Here is a 20,273-nt window from a genome sequence, read left to right on the forward strand (position 1 = left end):
GAAATTAATTAGAGCATTGGCTGTAATAGCAAAATATTTTGGGAAAAACTAAGTGCCCATTAATAGGGGACTAGTTAAATCAGTTATTTCATATACATTTAATGAAATAGTATGTAGCAATAATGAAGGATAAAGGAACTACTTTATTAATACAGCAAAATCTATAAGATACATAAAATGAAAAAGACAAGATCCAGAAAAATGTATAGAACATGCCACCATTTTTGCTAGCCTCAGCAACAGAGAGATGCTAAGCAACTCAGACAGACCCCTGTCTCTAAATAAAATACAAAATAGGGCTAGGGATGTGGCTCAGGGGTCAAGTGCCCCTGAGTTCAATCCCTAGTACCCACCCCACAAAGAAAAGGAAAGGCAATATATGTAAACATATTCTCATTTACTTGTATATGCATTAAAAAGTCTCCAGAAGTATATGCAAGAAGTCCGTATCTATGGTAGAGGGTATAGGAATTTTATGGGTGGGGAAAATGGATATGGAAAATAAAATTTCCATGTGTCTCTTATATTTTTTGCACCATATGAATGTACTATATATTCAAGGCTAAAAGATCACTCACACACACACACAAGTGGTGATATTTGAATGGTAGGATCATAGGATGTAGAATTTTGTTGGGTTTATTTTTTCCAAAAGGGTTTTCAAGTTATTCAAGTTTTTAGACCATAACATTTCAAGGGGGGTCTGGAGGTGTAGCTCAGTGGTAGAAAACTTGCCTCGCACCTGTGATGCAATGAGTTCAATCCTTAGCACCACATAAAAAATTAATTAATTAATTAAAGGTATTGTGTCCATCTACAACTAAAAAAAAAAAAATTTTTTTTAATGTCAAGGGGGGGAAAAAAAAGAGGCTTCTGGAGACACTCCATAAAGCCCCTTCCAATAAAAGAAACTGTGGCATTGTATGGTGTATGACCTCTTTCCCAGGCTCACCAAGGAACCTGGTGGCCTCTCCTGCAGCCACCTCTAATCACAGGCAGTATTCATCAGCCTTGACACATCTGGCCCAGGGAGGAGGAAGCTCTCACGGGGAGAGTGACAGCTGCTTAAAGATCCCCACCCAGCACTAGGATGGCCTCCTGCACACATTCACCACCGGAACCCACCCAGGTCTGTGAAATCAAGCGAAGGCTCAGAATCAAAGGCACCTGAGCATGCACCAAGAGGGGCTGTCACCTCTGCGGGGGCCCAAGGGACAGGCAGATCTTCTTTACCTTGCACCTCCACACACTCTGCCTGGTTGAAGGCACTGTGCCTCCCGATGACCTTCACCAGAGACTGGGCCTTCACACAGTATGTGGCTCCTGGGTCCATGGTTTCCAGGTGCACAGGAACACCCCTACTCCTCCCCACTTTGGTCTGTTCCTTTGGGAGAATAGAAAACACAGTTATTCTCTGAGGGTAGCAGGCCTGGAAAGGTTGAGGAGAGCCAGGAAGGGAACACTGCAGAAATTTCCTATCTGGGGTACGTACAGAATGTTCCCTGTTACTCATGCATGTTTGCACTCACTTGCTCATTTATCCACTCACGTTTATTAGGCACCTAATAAGTATCAGGCACTGTTCCAGGAACAGGGACAGAGCATATAACAAAGGAGGCAAAGTCTCTGCTGTTGTAGAGCTTTCGTGGGGAAGACCAACAATATATACATACATGTCAGGGGGCCATAAAAGCTGTGCAGAGAAAAGGCAAGGGGCTAGAGAGTGACAGGGAGGCACTAGTTTAGACAATGTGGTTAGCGGAAACCTTTCTGAAATGATGATACTTGAGCAGAGACTGGAAATTTGGAAATCTGACTGGGCAAGGATTTGGCATGGTCACTGCTACCACAGAGATCAGTGCATAAAATCAGAGAGCTGGTGGGCCATGCCTCCCCACTTGCCCATCCATCCCTCTGTCTATGAACTCCGATGTCCACCTTTCCACATCCACCGCCTGCCCCGGGCCTGTGCTCTGCATCTGAGCCCGCAGAGGCTTGTGTAGGCTGAGCCTAGGTGACTCAGGGCACATACTTCTCTTTCAGCACTGGCTCTGCCAGTTACAAGGGTGGGGAGCCACTCTGTCCCAAAGAATCTGAGGGAGCTGTGTGCTGCCTCCTGCCAGGTGCTGACCCTGTCCCCAGCACCACTCCACCTGTCTGGTTGGCAATGCCATGTCCTATCAGTTGGCTCTGACCTCATGGGGATAAGGGCTGGTATTATTGCCTGCCCTACCTGCCCCCACCCACCTTCCAGGGGACACTTCCCAACCTAAAGCCCCTATTGAGTGTGTGGCAGGGCATATGCACTGTCCTCAGACACCACTAAGTGATCTGGGATACCTCCGGTCTGAGAAGGGTCCTATCAGAGACCAACTAGCTCCCTGCAACCACTAAGCTTGGCCCGATGAGCATGAACAATGGGATTCCTCTCCAAAGACTTTGGTCTTGGGAAACTGAATACCTAGATCTGGAAGTAGGGATAAAGGGGAGAGGATACTGTGAGAGGCCTCAGGCTCAGAGGCCTTGAGTGGCTGGGAAGGAACCATCATAGGCGTATGTTGGAAGGTGTGATGAAGGGCAGGGCCTGGGAGTAAGCTGGGCAGGGAGCCACAGGAAGAGGACTCAGCGGAAGGAAGCAAGGCCACCACAGGTAGGGGTCCCTGGAGAAAGGAGGCTCTGCCAGCTCTGCTCAGGGATTCTGTGACAGCCCATATTAATACTCTGAGAAAACCCATTACTTCCTGGTGCTGATGGGAGCGGGCCTCTAGGCCCTGTCTCCCTCTCAGCTTGGACAGGGGCTCCATGGATTTGAGTGTCCCCTCACTTTCCATTGGTGCCCCACCCCTTCTGCTGCTGCTGTTTTGTGAGGGCTGGACTCCACTCACCTGGACTATAGCAGCCTTCCCACGGGGAGGGGCAGCTCCCTCCCGGGCTTTCTGCATGGCCTACCTGCTCCTAAGTAAATGGGCTTATTCATAAGCCAGCTCCTGGCTGGCTGCCCCCTTCTGTTCCCTGCCAAGATCCACACCCTCAAGAGGCTTGTACCAGCCTCGTAGGCTCTTGAAATCATCCAGTTGATCTGGAACACCCTGGCCTGCTTCCCTTAACTGGCTGAGGAGATCAGCTGATGAGAGAGGGGAAAAGTCCATTCAAAAGATGTTCCAGGTCAATCTAGCTTAGTTTGGGGCATGAGGCTGTCCCCCAAACTTCAGCAGATCTGCCTGAAAATGTTCCCAGCCAAGACCAAAGTGGACTAAGGCATTTTTATTTTTTAAAGAGGCCCACGGAATGGTCAGCATCTAGTCATCTCTCCCTCCACAGGCTTCACCCAGAGCTGCTCATTCTCAGGCTGCCCAGACAGTGAGCACTGCAGGATCTGGCTCTCCTCACCCACCCTCAGAGAGCTGTGCCATCTCCCCGCAAAGCCCGACTCACCTTGGCACCAGGCTCCCTCCTCCAGTAGGCCACGAGGAACTCAAACTGTGGCCCCAGGTCTTCCAGTTCAATAACCAGGTGGAAGCCATCCTTGGACACCTCCATCCTGGGTGGGGTGAGGATGGCTGTTGGCAAGACAAGGGCAGAATCAAAGCCAGTCCCAGGCAGGACCACTTTTTTAATGATGAATGAATGAAACCCAAATGGCAAAGATTTACTATGATTCTGTTTTTTTTTTTTTTTTGGCCTCTTAACTTCGATAAAGTCTTCTATTCTTTTCCAGAAATATATATACTCAAGAAAAGAGGAAAAGGGATTACATACTCAAGTAGACATTATTACTTTCCCTTCTAAAATTGTGTGCTCCAGGTTCCACTAACCTAATATTTTAGTAGACATTGCTCTTCACCTTGGCTCATCTAATGAGCAGATGCCGTTTCTTAATGCTTGCCAAACACCTGCCTGAACTTGGATCTATGTGGAGCATAGCTGGGCCCAATCTTTTCCCCTTAGGAATGAACATACCTAGCAGGGCATGTGCATCCCTATAGTTCTCATAGACAGTGGCATGTACAGGCATCTGAATACTTTCAGACATCTGCAAACCACCAGAGGCCTGTGGATAGGTTAGCTATTCTGTTCTAGGCCTCATCTCACATCCTGACAGAGGGATATTATTGGCAAGTCAAAGGCTTTTTACAAATTTTAACATTGACTCTAGAAATTACAATTTAAATATAAATATCATCTTTTACATTACTTGGATCCCAAAGAGAGAGGAATCCCCACCAGCAGGCCAAGAACAGAAGGGGTCACAGAGGCAGCTCCCACCCCCTCGCTACTGATGATGAATCCATATGTGCCTTGCAGATCCAGGTCCTCTGACCTCCATCTTTATGGAGGATAGATATTATTAGAGAAATTGACCCGAAGTTCAGAGAAGAATTTTTTGACAGTGTTGGGCCAGGAACTTCTGTCCTAAGCATTCTGCATACTTGTCTCATTTAATCCACCCAGGAAACCTAAGAGGGTAAATATTATTCTGTTTGTATGGAAATGTTAAGGGACTTTCCCAGAATCACAGTTAATGACCAGAATTTGAGCCCATGTCTATGTTTCTAGCTCCCCCATGAGGGGTGTTTATTCTTTGTACCAGGCAATCCCAAGTCCAGCTATAATTAAAATAACTAGGAATAATTTTTAACTCCCAATGACCAGGATGCACACAAATCAGTCAAATCAGACCCTCCAGGAATGGGCCCCAGGAGTGTGGTTCTCAAGCTCCTCCTCGACTCCAGCATGCAGTTGAGGCTAAGAACCCCTGCTCCCAACAAGGTTAAGGGCAGAAGATCCTCTATAGGGGAGCCTTAAAGAAGGATCTTTCACATTCCTGGGGAAAAGTCAGAGTGGCCTTTTACAAATAGAAAAGGACAGACGGAATGCCTTTAAGAGATCACCAAGCCACCCAGCCCAGTTGCTGATTCCACTGTGCAAGGACAGCTCAAGAACACATCTTCAACCTTCTGATGCAAGTACAGGCTCCTTTCTTCAGCTCCCCCTGCAGCAAGACCTTTTCCTGTTTATTCTGGCCTTCTCAGCCCATGTTTGACAGCACAGCCCTGCCCACATAGTTTGAAAGGCACTCCCTTATCTATTTGACCCCAGTCTTCCTTCCAACAGCTGCCAATCCCCAGCAATAGTCTTGGCATCTCCCAGGTGCCAGAGGGAGGTGGTGCTGGGTGCTACCTGGGTACTGCAGGCAGAGGCAGAGCTGCAGTGCCCTCCCCCAGTGCCTAGGATCCTGCCATTTCCACTAAGTCCTCCCATTGCCTGAGAAGGAGGCCAGAGGGAGGAATCCATTTATGGCACCACAATTCCTACTGGTATTTCATTCCAACAATCCTGTTCCTGCCCCACCCCTCCACTCCTCTGTTCTCTGGCTCTCGACTCCAGGCATCCCTAGAGCAAAAAGTGATAACACCTACCCACAGTTGAGTGCTATGGTAGGATAGCACTCCGCTGAGTAATTTACACATTTCTTCTCATGTGGTCCCTACAACTATCCAGTGAAGCAACCTGTTGCCCCTTTTACAGAGGAAAAGGCAGGGACCCAAGCATCAAGTGACTGAACTGGGATTTGAACCACATCCCTCAAGTTCCACGGAGCCAACTTCCCTTTCAAAGCTGTCTTCATCTTCCTCAGCCTCTTGCTTGGGCGCCCCCACCTTCTAAGGTCCACCCAATGTCACAAGTTCCTTAACCACCCTGACCTTGTCCCATTACTTTCTCTGCCCTCACTCACAGCAGAGAATCTTCTGCCACCTCTGAATAAAAGGCTACCAAAGGCCCTTGCCCTTGTTCTTCCTGCAGCTCCCAACCGTCTGCATTCTCACCCACACCTGCTTAGGGGAAGAGCTGCCCTGTTGCTTCCCATCTCCATCAGTCTTCCACCCCGGCAACCACACTGTCATCCCCTCCATTCCATGAGGTCACTTTCTTGAGGACCCATGCAGGGGCCTCCTTCAGCCTTTTCTCCCTCCATGACCTTCCAGCCCATCCATCTTCTCTCCATAGACATGTTAAACCCTGAGGTTCCCCAAGACCCCAGGGTCTCTTTGTCTCCCATATCTTCTCCCTGGATAATCTTATACTCTCCCAAATCTTTAGCTACCAACTCTGTGTTGTATGTCTCTGGCTTTGACCTCTCTGAGGCCCAGATCCTGATGTCCAGCTGCCAGTCAGGCATCCATGGCATGCTATTCTGCTGGAATCTCCATCACAAAGGGCACAGAGACACAGATGTCTCTCATTGCTCAAGACCAGTTGCTTCTCCCAGTGTCTCTGCTTTGGATGGCATTCTCTCTGACTCTAATCAGAAGCTGGACACCATCACCATCTCTCCCAGCCATATCCCCTAATAACTGGTCTCCAAGCCCCATCCTTTCTAACTCATCATGTCTCTTGAATTCATCCTTTCCTCCTCCTCCTTCTCCTCCACGCTTGGGACTGGGCTCCATCTTGAATCAGCTGGAGTGTTACAACCCTCTCCTCGCTCTTCCACTGCTCTGGACAGGCTTACCCATTCCAGGTCACTTTCCACACAGCAGCCAGAAGGATTGTGCTGTGAGACAGACCTTGCCTAGACACTCTCTCTTCCATGGCTACCTTCTGTTGACTTGACAAGCTTCATATCAAAGCCACATGGATAGCTGCTTCTCTACCCCCTGCCATCCATCAAGTCCTAGCTTCTACTGTTTTCCACCTCTGCACATCCTGTCATGCTCTGGCCATTGCTTGCACTCAGCTATATGTGAACACCTACCCGGATTCTTGTCTTCTTTTTCAATCATTTTCCAGGTACTATAGCAATTAGAAGAGTCATTTCCCAGCAACCACAGAAGGGTACTATTTCTCATGGCCATTAAAGAAATAGATCTTTTTAAACAACAAAGTTGCTGACAGTCAGTAAATATGGAATTCAGGAGGCACCAGAAGGGAGGCAGTATAAGATTTATGGAGGTATGAGTGGTGTAGTCAGAGGCAATCTTAGAGCTATCTCCCTATTTCCGGAATAGCCAGGTTCCCAATGCCAGGGTCTCCACCATCCACAAACCCTGACCAAGACAGTCAGCAACGACATCCAAAGTCAAAGAACCAAAGAGAGGGAAGTGATCAGCAATTTTAAAAATATATCAGCGAGCTGGGGGTTTAGCTCAGTGGTCGCGCGCTTGCCTAGCCCATGTGAGGCACTGGGTTTGATCCTCAGCACCTCATTAAATAAATCAACAAACAAATAAAAACAAAGGTATCATGTCCATCTATAGCTAAAAATATTTTTCAAAAATGTATCAGTAAGAGTGGTTTACATCCACCATACTCTGGCTTTGCAAGATTATTTTGATGATAAAAAGGATCCTGAAAGTCTTGGTGAACATGAGAAGGGGAGCATGGTAGAGCAGAGAGTAAGGAAAAAAAGTGCCTTACTTGAGTTTTGATTAAAGGGGTGCTTTAGGGTGCTCCAGGCAGAAGTCTGGGAGCCCAATGTGGCCCTGACGCGGAGTTTGTAAGGGACTGTGGCAGTGATGTCATCCGTGACGTCACACTTGGGTTCTTCAATGACTGTGCACCAGCTGGTGGGGATCCAGATCCAGCTTATGTACAGGCTCTCGTACTCTCTGGCCAAAGAAAAGAAGATGCAGTGTCACACCAACCCCTTGACCCAGGCGCAAAGGTGATGGGAACTGTCTCCATTCTCCCACTCTTCATAGTCAGCATTTGCTCCCCACCCCCAGCTCCTCCACTCTCTTCCCTCACCAACCATCCATTATTCACTCCTTTTGTCACCAGCCAAGGGAAACCTAGGCATGAACCCCAATCTGTGTATTTCTCTCCATGTCCACAGTCAGCACCCTTATCTCAGCCACCCTCATATCCTGCCTTGCTGAGGTCTCCCAGCCTCCACTCTTGCTGTTCTTCAAGCCATTCACCACCCTCAGCACACCATGACATTTCTGTCTTCCATGGCTTTTTACAGCACTTAGAATGGAATCCAAACTCATCCCCATTGCTATAAGATTCTGGCCTTCTCTCTCACCCTGCTCAGAAGAGAGATATTCTTGCCACACTGACCTCCTGGTCATTTTTCCCAGAATGCTGATCTCTTAATTCCAAAGGACCTTTGACCAGCTGTTCACTCTCTCAAATGATCTGTCCCTGCTGTTCACAGGGATGGTTCCTTGCAGATCTGATGTAAGGATCACCACCTCAGAGAGGCCTTTCCAACCACCTATTACAAAGCAGCTGCAGAGTCAGCCCTTTTGCCTCAGCCTTACAGTTGTTCTAGCACAAATCACTCTCTGAAATTGCCTCAAGCATTGCTACCCAGTAGAACTTTCTGAATTGATGAAAATGTTCAGTACTGGTAGTGCTCAATATGGCAGCCACTAGCCACATATGGCCCTGGAGCATCCAAAATGTGACCTGTGTGACTGGGAAGCAGATATTTAAGTTTAATTTAAACTTAAATAACTCCCTGTAGCTAAAGGATACCATATTGAAAAAGAATGGACCTAGTATATTTTCTGCCCATCTCCTCCTTCATATATTAAGTTCCCTATATCCAGAAATGTTGTCAGCTGTGTCTTGAGCCTACAATACTTACACACTTCTAAATAATGTGATCAGTTTGTATTTACTGCCAATGAAATACATTGAGCACTTTCTCTGCTGCTGTCACTACTCAACAGTTGCAAATTCCTGGAGAAGACTAGAGCCTGGTAGGCCCCAGGGCCAGCTGATCTTTAGGGTGAATATTTGTTTTGGCTTCTAAGTACAAGACTATATATAGTCAAGAAAACTGAGATCTCTCTCTCCTCCCAAAGGATCTGGATCTCCAATGATTTGTCCATCTCAAGTCAGGGTCAAACTCTTTGGACAGCTGACTCACTGTTGAAAAGAAGCCACAACAAAATGTATGTCTACACATTCATGTTTCTAGAGAGTTCACTGTCAAAACCAAAGGGCAGTTCCTTGCTTCCTTGACTCTTTCAATGCCCACTCACACAGAGGGGGCAGATCATTGGAGATAATCCATCCCTGGGCTCACAAGGCCTCCTTGAGCCAAGAAGGAAGGGGCTGTGTCTCCAGAAACTAATTACTGTCTGAGGGAGGAAAAATTATTCAAACAAAAACCAATCACTCACCCCTGATACTCAACAGAACAGTGTACTGTTTCTCCAGCCAGGATCACTGGGCTCCATGTCAAGAGATGCTTCATGTTGGTTGAGTTCACAGAGAGGTTCTGAGGGGCAGGCAGACTGGCCACTCCATCTGAGTGAAGGCAGAGAGGAAGGCTGAGGGGTGGCTGACATGGGGGAATGCCACAGCTTCAGACTGGTAGCGTCCAGTGAAAGGCCACACAGGTTTATGAATGATGACAACTCCAATTTTATCATACTTGTGTTAATGCTAAGTTTTGGCTACCATAGTTATAATTCTGCCTTTGTGATAAAAAGGTATATTAACAATAATAATGGGTAATCTTAAGCAAGATCTTATATTCTATTAAGCTATGTGCTAGATTGTTCCTTTAATCCTCATTACCCTACTGGGACTAAGGACCATTGGTTCATCCACTATACAAATGAGAAAACCAAACCCTATTATATAGGCATAATATGTATGTACTTATTTTAACAAACATATAAAAATTGTACATATTTATGGTACACCTACCACATGGTGCTTTGATACACACACATATTGTGTAATGTTCAAATCAGTATCTATCTCCTCAAACATGTATTATTGCTTTGTGGGGAAAAAACATCCAAAGTCCTTTCTTCCAACCTTTTAGAAATATCTAATACATTATCTATACTCACTCTACTGTGCAATATCAGAATTTTTTTCACACCAATTCATGTCTTTATATAGTACAATTCTTATTACACATATATATCACAATTTTTCATATCTCTGTTTGTATATAAAGTATATTGACACCCAATTTGTGTCTTCATACATGTACTTTGATTAATGATGTCCATCATATTCCACCATCCTTGCTAATCCCCTGCCCTCTTCCTTTCCTTTTCACCCCTCTTTCCTATCTAGAATTCATCTATTCCTCCCATGCTCCTCCTCCCTACCCCATTATGAGTCAACCTCCTTATATCAGAGAAAACATTCAGCATTTTTTGGGGGGGAATTGGCTAATTTCACTTAGTATCATCTTCTCCAACACCATCCATTTACCTGCAAATACCATAATTTTATTCTCTCATATTGCTGAGTAAAATTCCATTGAGTATATATGCCACATTTTTTTATATCCATTCATCCACTGAAGGACATCTAGGTTGGCTCCACAGTTTAGCTATTATGAATTGTGCTGCTATAAACATTGATGTGGCTGTGTCCCTGTAGTATGCTGTTTTTAAGTCCTTTGGGTATAGCCCGAGGAGAGAGATAGCTGGGTCAAATGGTGGTTCCATTCCCAGATTTCCAAGGAATCTCCATATTGCTTTCCATATTGGCTGCACCAATTTGCAGTCCCACCAGCAATGTATGAGTGTGCCTTTTCCCCCACATCCTCCCCTACACTTATGGTTGTTGTCTTCATAATAGCTGCCATTCAAAATATCAGAATTTCTCAAATCTGAATATAATTTAGTACCTGTTGGCCAAACTGTTTCCTCTTCCCTCCCTCTCTCCTCCTCCCCCCATGCTCTGGTAATCACCACTCTGTTCTAAATCTCTATGAGATCCACGTTTTGGGATCCCACATCTGAATGAGATCATGTAATATCTCTGATTCTGCCTGGTTTCATTTAAAGTAAATTCCTCCAGTTACATCCACGATGTTGCAAATGAAATAATTTCATCCTTTTTATGGACAAACAGTATTCCACTGTACATGTAACACAGTTTTGTCTTTTTATAAATTAATCATTTAGGTTATTTCCATCTCTTGTCTATTGTGAATAGTGCTGCAATGAACACAGGGATGTAGATATCTCTTCAACATACTGATTTCATTTCCTTTGGATATATACCCAGTAGTATGATTGCTGGATCATATGGTAGTCTTATTTTTTAATTTTTTGAGAAAGCTCCACACGGTTTTCAATAGTCACTATATTAATTTATATTCCTAATAATAGTGTGCAAATATTCCCATACTTGTCAGTACTTGTTATCTTTAATCTCTTTGATAATAGACATTTGTTTTTGGTCTGTCCTGGAAATTAAACCCAGAATCTTAAACATGCTAGGCAAGCATTCTGCCATTGAGCTACAACCCAGCCCTGATAAGTCACTCTTACTGGGGTGAGGTGTTAAATCATTGTGGTTTTGATTTGCATTTACCTTATGATTAATGATATTGAACATTTTTCATATACTTGTTAGCCATTTGTGTGTCTTTTTAAAAATAAATGTCTATTTAGATCTATTATCCATTTTTTCAATCAGATTATTTGGGTGTTTTGTTTGTTTTGCTATTTGAATTCCTTATATATTCTGGACATTAACCCTGAAGGACATTGCTTATGACAGGCCCTTATTCCAGGCTTTGAAGCAGTCATGTGCTATGTCACCTTAAGCAACTTGAATTAACCTGAGCCTCCCACTCCTTTGTGGCAAACCCATGCAGGCGCTTGCCAGCTTCTTGTCATATTCCTCTCCTGCTCATGCCAACATTTGGTATAAAAGCACATCCCTTCATGACCTCTAACAGTGCAAAATGGGCCATCAGCTTCCAGGTGGGGAGTGCAGGCTCGGGTCAGCTATGAAGTGAGTCCAGTCATAAGAGGTGCTAAGCCAGCCTAGAGACTCCACCCCAGAGCAATTGCAAGGCCATGAGCCAATCTGGGACATAAGTATCTGCTCACATAGATGTGTGCGGTACACCCAGAATGGTTTGCTCAGAATGAAAGAAGCCTGTGAAGCTGAATCTACTCTCATAAGGACTTTGGGTACCCCAAAGCGTAACCTTGCAGGTAACCCCAGAGTGATCTTGACCCTCTACTGAAATCCTCTCTCCTCCATTTTACATGTTCCTATTTTAATGCCCAACACCTGCCTCTCTTTGCTGTTATAATCACAGTGATAACATCAATAGCACAGTGGAGTGAGGGGACAGCTGGGGCCCTCTGTGCCTATCTCCATATTGGTACCTGCTGTTTGTTATCAAGCCCTCTTACCACAAAGAAATGGGGCCAGGGGGCTTCTGGGGACACCCCATCTGATTCCCTTGCCTCTTCTCTAATGTAGGACACTGGTGATACACCTTCATCTCACACGTACTAGCCACAGTCAGCCCTATGAGGAAACACCTGGGGCACCCACAAGGAGGCTTCCTGACCTCCCAATTCCTAACTTTGAAATCATCAAAGAGATGGAAAGGAAAAAGGCCATGTGGGGGTGGGGGTGGGACAGGAGGGTGAAGCATGGTCTGCTCTGACATCCTTCCTCTGGGAAAATTTTTTAAAAAACTATTTTGAAAATATGAAGCTGTATAAATGTAAGGCTACATTTCATATAATAAAAATTATGTATTAATATAATTTATTCATTAATATACTTCAATTATATACTTTAAAAGCCCTCAAAAATTAAGTCTTCAGACCCAGATGGTTTCACTAGAGAATGCTACCAAACATTTACAGAGGAATTAACACAAACTTTACACACACTATTTCAATACATAGAAGAGGAAAGAAAACTTTCCAACTTATTTTATGAGGCTAGAATTACCCTGATGGCAAAACCAGACAAAGATAATTTATATTTTGTTTGTTTGTTTACAATGCTGGAGATTGAACACAGAGTCTTGTATGTGCTAGGCAAATTCTCTACCACTGAGATACAGCCCCAACCCAAACAAAAATAACTTGCATAAGTGTTTTTACGAACTTAGGTGCAAAAAAATCAATAAAATATTAGTAATCCAAATCTAATAATGTATAAAAATTATGACCAAGTAGGATTTTTTCCAGGTATGCAAGGGTGGTTCAACATTTAAAAATCAACTAGTGCAATCCACCATGTCAATAAACTAAAGAAGAAAAACCACATCTTTTCAGTTGACACAGAAAAAGTATTTATAAAACCTAACACTCATACATGATTAAAATAAAACAAAGTCTCTCTTCAATTAAAAAGAGCAAAGAGTTTATGTGAACTTAAGAAAGACCATCCACAAAAAGTCTACAGCTATGATTTTAGCAACATAGTAAGAGACTGAATTCTTCCCCACTAAGAACAAGAATAGGCAAGGATTTCCACTCTCACCACTCTTATTCAACAGAATACTAGAAATTCTAGTCACTGTATTAAGGAATGCAAAAGAATAAAAAAATACAGATTAGAAAGGAAGGAGTAAAATTCCCTCAATTTACAGATGATATAATAGCGTATGTAGAAAATCCCATGGAATAAAACAAGAACAAAAACAATTCTTGATATTCCAAGTAAGTTCGAAAGACATAAGATAAACAAAAATTAATCATATTTCCATAGATTAGCAATGAAGATTTACACATAGAAATTAAAACTACAATCACTCAAAAAAACAGTGAAATGCATGAATGCAAATCCAACAAAATATATCAGGATTGATATGGAGAAAAGTTTTCAATGTTGATGTGAAAAACTAAAAAAGACTTAAATAAATGGAGAGACATATCATGTTCATGATTGGAATATTCAAAATAGTTCAGATGGCAATTCTCCTCCAAACTGACACACAGGTTTCACACAATTCTATCAAAGGCCTGTCAAGATTGTTTTTGTAAATTTTATTTTAAAAGGCAAAGGAATTAGAATAACCCAAACTACTTTTTCTTCTCTCTCTCTCTCTCTCTCTGTGTGTGTGTGTGTACACACACACTCAGCATGTGCTGAGCAGCTAACTAACCCAAACTAAAATAATTTTGCAAATAAAGCAGAGGAACTAATCTACTCAATTCCAAGAATTATAATAAAAATTGGAAGCACTCCCTCTAAAAACTGGAACAATACAGGGATGCCCTCTTTCACCACTCCTATTCAACATTGTCCTTAAATTCTAGCCAGAGCAATTAGACAGATGAAAGAAATTAAAGGAATATGAAAATAGGAAATAGGAAAAGAAGAACTGAAACTATCATTATTTGCTGACAACATGATTCTATAGAGGATCCAAGAAACTCCACCAGAAAACTTCTAGAATTAATAAATGAATTCAGCAAAGTAGCAGAATATAAAATCAATACCCATAAATCAAATGCATTTCTATACATCAGTGATGAATCTTCTGAAAAAGAAATTAGAAAAACTACTCCATTCACAATAACCTCAAAAAAAAAAAAAAAAAAACTTGGGAATCAACAAAAGAGGTGAAAGACCTGTACAATGAAAACTACAGAACACTAAAGAAAGAAATTGAAGAACACCTTAGAAGATGGAACAATCTCCATGCTCTTTGAAAGGCAAAATTAATATTGTCAAAATGGCCATACTACCCAAAGTGCTATTCAGATTCAATGTGATTCCAATTAAAATCCCATCATTCCTTATAGAAATAGAAAAGGCAATCATGACATTCATTTAAAAAAATAAAAGACCCAGAATAGCCAAAGCAATCCTTAGCAAGAAGAGTGAAGTAGGAGACAACACAATACCGGGCCTTAAACTATACTACAAAGCTATAGTAACAAAAATTGGCATGGTATTAGCACCAAAATAGACATGTAGGGCAATGGTACAGAATAGAAGACACAGAGACAAATCCACATAAAGACAGTTATCTCATACTAGACAAGAAGCCCACTCATTCCATCAGCACACTCTACCTTGTCACCCTGATGGTCTCTTCATTGTCATCACCATTTTTTTTTAATTTTGTAGGGAAGTTTTAGAGTCACAGCAAAACTAAATGGAAAGTAATTTCCATTTAGGTCCTTCGCCCCCGGGCCGATCCGCTGTGTCACCTAGACAGCCCAGCGCAACCGGGGCCTTCTGCCAGCCTGCTGGGGGCAGAGTCTGCTGGCTCTGTAGCATCCCTTTCTGGTGCGCCGCAGCCGTGATGCCCCGGAACCGCCCAGCCGCCTGGGTGAGTCACTTACATCTGGAGCCCCGCGATGAGCCTCTCGCCCAAAGGGTAAGGGACGCCGTCCCCGGTGCTCGAGGGCGCCCGGATCGCAGCGCGTCTGGTCGCCCTCCCCGCGCCAGACGCCTCCCCAGAGAAAACGAACCGGCTAAAAGCCAGCACCGGCTGCTGCGAACGAGGGCCCCTGTGGGGACGTGGGGCAGGAGCCCCTCTGCTCGGGGCGCTTTCTCTGTCCTCTGCGCCCTGAGAGCACAGGCTGCTCTGGAGAACTGCGAAGCCGGAAAGCAAACCGTGGGCTGGAGGGCAGCCCTGCGAGTTGGGGGTCACTTGGAGCTGTCAAGCCTGTGCCACAGGAGAGACCTCCCATCCGCTGGGACTGAGCTGGATTGCATGGAGACCTGATTTCAGGTCTTGCTGGCCTGGCTCCGGAGCAGCGCTATGCGCTCTGTACCTGCAGGAAAACAACCAAGGGTCCCAGCGCAGGATGGGGTTTGCAGCCCTGGCTCTTCCTGGGCCTGCGGGACCCAGCTCCAGGGTGGGCTCTGTGTGTTTGCTGTGACAGACAGGCTCCTCTGGATGACTTGGAGCTTCCAAGCAGCTGCTCTTAGTCTGTGTCCTTTGGAGGGATAAGAAACAGAGGGTGGAGAGAGAGGCAAGAACCCCTGTTCTGATGGAGCAGTTTCCAGATCATGGGCTGGTCTCCTCCTTGAGCCTCTGTAAGGTGGGATTGGTAAATCGCAGTCACCTTGTGGGATGACCACGCAGGTTGGGTCCAGCCCAGTGTCTGGCACACAGTGACGCTGGTCATTTCCTTCAGGCCATGCAAGTGTGTAGGAGGTCAGAGTGTTTTAGTCCTGCTTCCCATCTTTCCTGGGCTGGCCCTGTCATTCAACTCTGGGCTGAATGGCATCCCCTGCTCCCTTGCTTCCCAGTGGGCTAGTAGCCTGCTGGAGAGAGTCCACAGGGCCCTTATGTGTGGGGTGGAACATTGGGCTCCCATCTGGCCTACTGTTCTCCCACAGAAGTCAGGCCCCTTCTAACAGGTGGATTCTACTAAGTCCTCTCTGTGAGTGAGTGGGTGAATGAATGAGTGAGCAGGCAAATGATAGGAGGAGGAGATGGTTACTTGGTTCCAAGTCTTGCCCTTGGTCCCAGCATCTACAAAATGACAGGCTTCATTGTGATCATGAGAGACTTCAGTGGAGAGAAAATCATTTTAGCCAGAGATGCTCAATGCCCTCCCTCTGTGTGTTTCATATTTTTTTTGTCTAAATAAGAGACGCATGCAGATGACTAATACTTTGAGAGATCAAGAAATACAGCTGGGCATGGTGGCACTGGCCTGAAATCACAGTGGCCGGGGAGGCTGAGGCAGGAGGATCTCAAGTTCAAAGCCAGCCTCAGCAACTTAGCAAATAGAAGAAGAACAGAAAATAAGTCAGAGTCCTGGCTGACTCCAGTGTGAGCCATTTTGTTTAATGCATGTCTACAGAAGCCATAGATTTTGCGACTCCAGGTCTTTCAGAGACCTCCTCCAGGCAGCAGGCACTAAGGGTAATGCACCTGGTACCAAAAGACAGTCCTCAGCAGAGCCCCATATTTTCTGAGGCGGCAGAACATCTAGATCTGGGGAGGTGGGTGGCCAGTTGACTGGGTTAATCTTTTGTAAGTTAGCTTTGGGTCACAGAACAGGAAACTGCATAGTCCCTGAAAAATGCATCAGCATCCCTCACTTTCAGAGTTGAAATAGAAATATCCCAATGCTACGGATTCCCAACCTCACTGTTGGTCAGATTCCTTGGGAAGTTTTTAGGAAGGTACTTTGTTCAGCTTTGCCCCTGAGATTCTGATTTTACTGGTCAGGATGTGGCTCATGCCACCAGTAACTTTAAGGCTGCTAGGGGATTCTGAGGTGCAGCCAGGGCTGAGAGCCTGTGCCCCATGCTGTTTCTTGTCAACTGTCCTCTGTGGTCACCTCTTGATATTTTGTGTGCTTCTATTTGAATGTTCTCACTCTTCAACTTTTTCATGCAGGTCTGTGATTACTCTGTCTTCAAGCTCTTGGGTCCCTGGTGTTACCTTATAGCCATTTGCAGAGAAGTTCGTGTCAGGGGAAGATGGCAGTTACCAGAAGCCTGCAGAGGGCTGGCCAGGGCTCCCTGGGCTCACCAGAGAGCAGTGTGGGTTTAATCTGCAGTGCCCTCAAGAGCAATATAAAACCAGCCAGCTAGGTGGGAATGATTCAGTGACAGAGGGGACAGGGCTTGTGATGATCAGGAGGGCATGTCCCTTGCCCTAAGAAAAGCACAGTCACCCACCTCCAGCTGTGTCATGGGGTTGATCATAGATTGCAAAAATGCTCACCAAGTCTTCTGATCCTTGAATGCTGCCCCTTTGCAAGGTGACTTTGCAATTCCTTTCCATACAGTTAGGGTCCATTTCTCCAGCCCTTGAACCTGAAGTGGGCCATGGGACTTGCTTTGGCCAATGGGACATTAGCAGATGTCCACAAGCAGAGGTGTGCGAAGCCCATGAGTGTTGGTGCTTGCTCTCTCGATGCTCTAGATGCACATGGCCAAGAGATGTGAGCACGATCCTCCTAGAACACCCAGTGCTCATGACCTTCTGGATCAGCTAAGTGGACTCCAAAAGGACTGCCCAGCTGACTCACAGAACACGGGAAAATATTAAGTTCAGGTGATGAAGTATTGGGGCAAACAGCAATAACTAACCATAACACAGCCCCACCTTGCCAGATGTTATCCATCTTTTAAAGAGAAATCATAATTTCAAATTTTTGTGTAAGTTACAGTTTTGAAAAAAATTGAATTAGTAGCCAACATCCTAAACACATTCTATAGGCCAAACAAAACATACCTTTAGACTGCACTTGGCCTGTGGGTTGTTGGTTTGCAAGTGGCTATGCTGAGGGACACGAGGTGTTTGTCCTAATGCCTGTTTGCAGTCACTCACTCACTCACCCTTCTTGCCAGAGTGGCCGGTGCCCTCCACCTGTGGCGCACTGTACGGGCACTGCCCCAGCTTCTCCGGGTGGTCTTTCCATGTGGAAATGTGGGATCGCTCGTCCTCCTGGAGAGACTGCAGTGTGAGATGGAGTCCAAGGAAGGACAGTGCGAGGGTAGCGCCTGAGCATGAGATCAGGCATGGAGGTGGGGCCCGCGGTGGGCAGTGGACAAGGAATCCCATCTGTTTTTTCCAGAGAATGTTGTTCCTGGAGGGAAAGCCAGGGAGAGAACATTGGAGAGAGGGGATTGTGGGGCCCCTAAAGGCCAAGCCAAGGATTTCCCACTTGGTTATCTGGGCAAAGGAGAGTAGCTCTAAGGGAAGAGAAGTCACTGGCAGCTTTCCCACAGGGGGCCCTGGGAAACAGGGGCCTGCGCTGTTAATCCACGTGCAGGATGAGTTTATGGCAGGAGTGGAGTCAGGCAAGACGGGGGCAAGACTGTTTGTAGTGACAGAAGGAGCGTTGGCATTGGGAGGAAAAACCCAAGTGGAAGAATGTAAGTTAAGACGTGTGGGGACTTCTCTTGACCTTGAGATAGGGCTAGTTTTGCTGATTTTCTTATCTATATCATCAAGACATGTTGGTGTGTTTTCAAAGCACTTCCATCAGCAGCTTCAGATTCCCAGCTCCTGTCGCCTGCCTGCCTGACGGAATCTGGGGCTGGCGGTGGCCACTCCTAGGGCAGGGGAGACGGAAGAGGGTGTCTGCTGGGCGTTTGGAAGGAACGTCCTTGCTCTCCCCTGAGAACCTCTGGAATCATCTGTGCCTCCTTTCTGTGCTTTCCCCTCCCTTCTAAGGCTTTCAAAGTTGGGTCAGGAGGGGAGGGAGGAAACACAACTGTTTAAAATCCAGTTTTCAATCTCGAGGAGAAGAGGAAACGTCACAGCTATGAGAAGAGGAGACAAGGGAGTCAGGGAGGTGCATCCCTCACGGTGCAGTGAGAACCGACCTCAGGAGGGAAGCTGCAGGGAAAGGCCAGTGTAGACTCTGCTTCCCACTGTCACTGGACCGTCAAGTCACATTTGAACTTTAAAAAGCGGACTTCAGGTCCCGCCTCCTGTGGGTTCTAACATGGCTGGTGTGGGGTGTTCTTGGCACCAGGGTCTTTGAGAGCTCTCCAGGGAGTGGACCCCTGCCGTGGGGACTGAGAACCCCTGTGTCCACCAGGGCCCTCTGTGGGCTGGTGCAGCCTGTAGGAGGTGCCAAATCTGTATTTGGTGGTTGCCATTTTCATGTAGAGACTGACAGTGGTTCCCAAAGGCTATCATTTGGATCTAGAATGTTCCCCAAAGTCCCATATATTAAAGGCTCCATCCTCAGCCTGTGACTCTCTTGGGAGGTAGTGGAATGTTTAAGAGGTGGGGTCCAGTGGGGGATCTTAGGTCATTAAGGGTGTGCCTCTGAAGGGCATGTTGGGACCCTGGTCCCTTCCTGGCTTTCTCTTTCTACTTCCCAGCTGCCTTGAGGTGAGTGCGTAGCTCTACCATGCATTGCCTGCCATGCTGTGCTGCCTCACTACAGGTCTAAAGCAACAGGGTCAATCAAATGTGAACTGGATATGGAAACTCTGAGCCAAATAAACTTTTTCTCTTTATGAATGAGCAACCTCAGGTCTTACAGTGGCAGAAAGCCAACCAATACACCATATGAACTTGAAAAGTATAAAGTGTTGGAATGGGGTGTCTAAGATAGGTCACATTCTTGGGTTGGATGAAAAGAATTTGTTTTCTGGGAAGACACAAATGGCTTTAGTACAAGTAAGCGTGCTTACTACAGTTCATCTGCTGAGAACAACATTTCCCAAGTGAATGGGCAGGAGAAAGAAGTTGCACAGTAACGGGAAGGAGGGAAGTAGGCCCAGAAGGCAGAGTAGAGGAGATTGCAAGTGGAGACAGATGTCAGAAATGTGCCTCCTCTTAAGGCAGGGAAAGCCTCGAGAGCACTTCTGTGGGCTGTCTGGAGCAGGCTTGGTGTTACAGAGCCTGAGCAGATCTTGACAACCAGGGGTGTCCCGATGGCCAGGGGCACTGGAGGGAAACCTGTGCTGGTCTCATTAAGGTCTGTGTCTGGGTGATGTCTCAGGGAGATAACCCCCTGGCCTGGCTCCCAGGGTAGTGGGAGTGGTTTTCCCCATCCTCCCTCTGGAGGGCCTGCGAATGGTCTACCTCAAGCTTGTGAGTGTCAAAGGGCTCCTGTCTCAGGGTCCAGTCATAAGGATGT

At 45.7% G+C, this 20,273-nt stretch overlaps 2 protein-coding genes across 2 annotated transcripts in view; both read right to left on the reverse strand.

Moving 5' to 3' along the window:
- The window catches only part of LOC144366833 (uncharacterized), a 284,013-nt gene extending 269,725 nt beyond the window's left edge, over positions 1–14,288 (reverse strand). The window contains exon 1 of the mRNA XM_078021672.1: positions 14,274–14,288. The gene's annotated coding sequence lies outside the window, so the exon portion shown is untranslated. The remainder of the gene's footprint in view (positions 1–14,273) is intronic.
- The window catches only part of LOC144366465 (interleukin-20 receptor subunit beta-like), a 31,473-nt gene extending 13,156 nt beyond the window's left edge, over positions 1–18,317 (reverse strand). Inside the window, exons 1-5 of the mRNA XM_078020743.1 lie at positions 18,010–18,317; positions 9,138–9,264; positions 7,420–7,610; positions 3,436–3,560; positions 1,168–1,384 (exon numbers count right to left, since the gene is read on the reverse strand). Of these exons, the coding sequence (XP_077876869.1) occupies positions 1,168–1,384; positions 3,436–3,560; positions 7,420–7,610; positions 9,138–9,264; positions 18,010–18,235 (886 nt within the window). The 5' untranslated portion in view covers positions 18,236–18,317. The remainder of the gene's footprint in view (positions 1–1,167; positions 1,385–3,435; positions 3,561–7,419; positions 7,611–9,137; positions 9,265–18,009) is intronic.
- Between the last annotated feature and the right edge of the window lie 1,956 nt (positions 18,318–20,273).

The sequence above is a fragment of the Ictidomys tridecemlineatus genome, chromosome 9 (assembly GCF_052094955.1).
Source record: "Ictidomys tridecemlineatus isolate mIctTri1 chromosome 9, mIctTri1.hap1, whole genome shotgun sequence".
NCBI lineage: Eukaryota > Metazoa > Chordata > Mammalia > Rodentia > Sciuridae > Ictidomys > Ictidomys tridecemlineatus.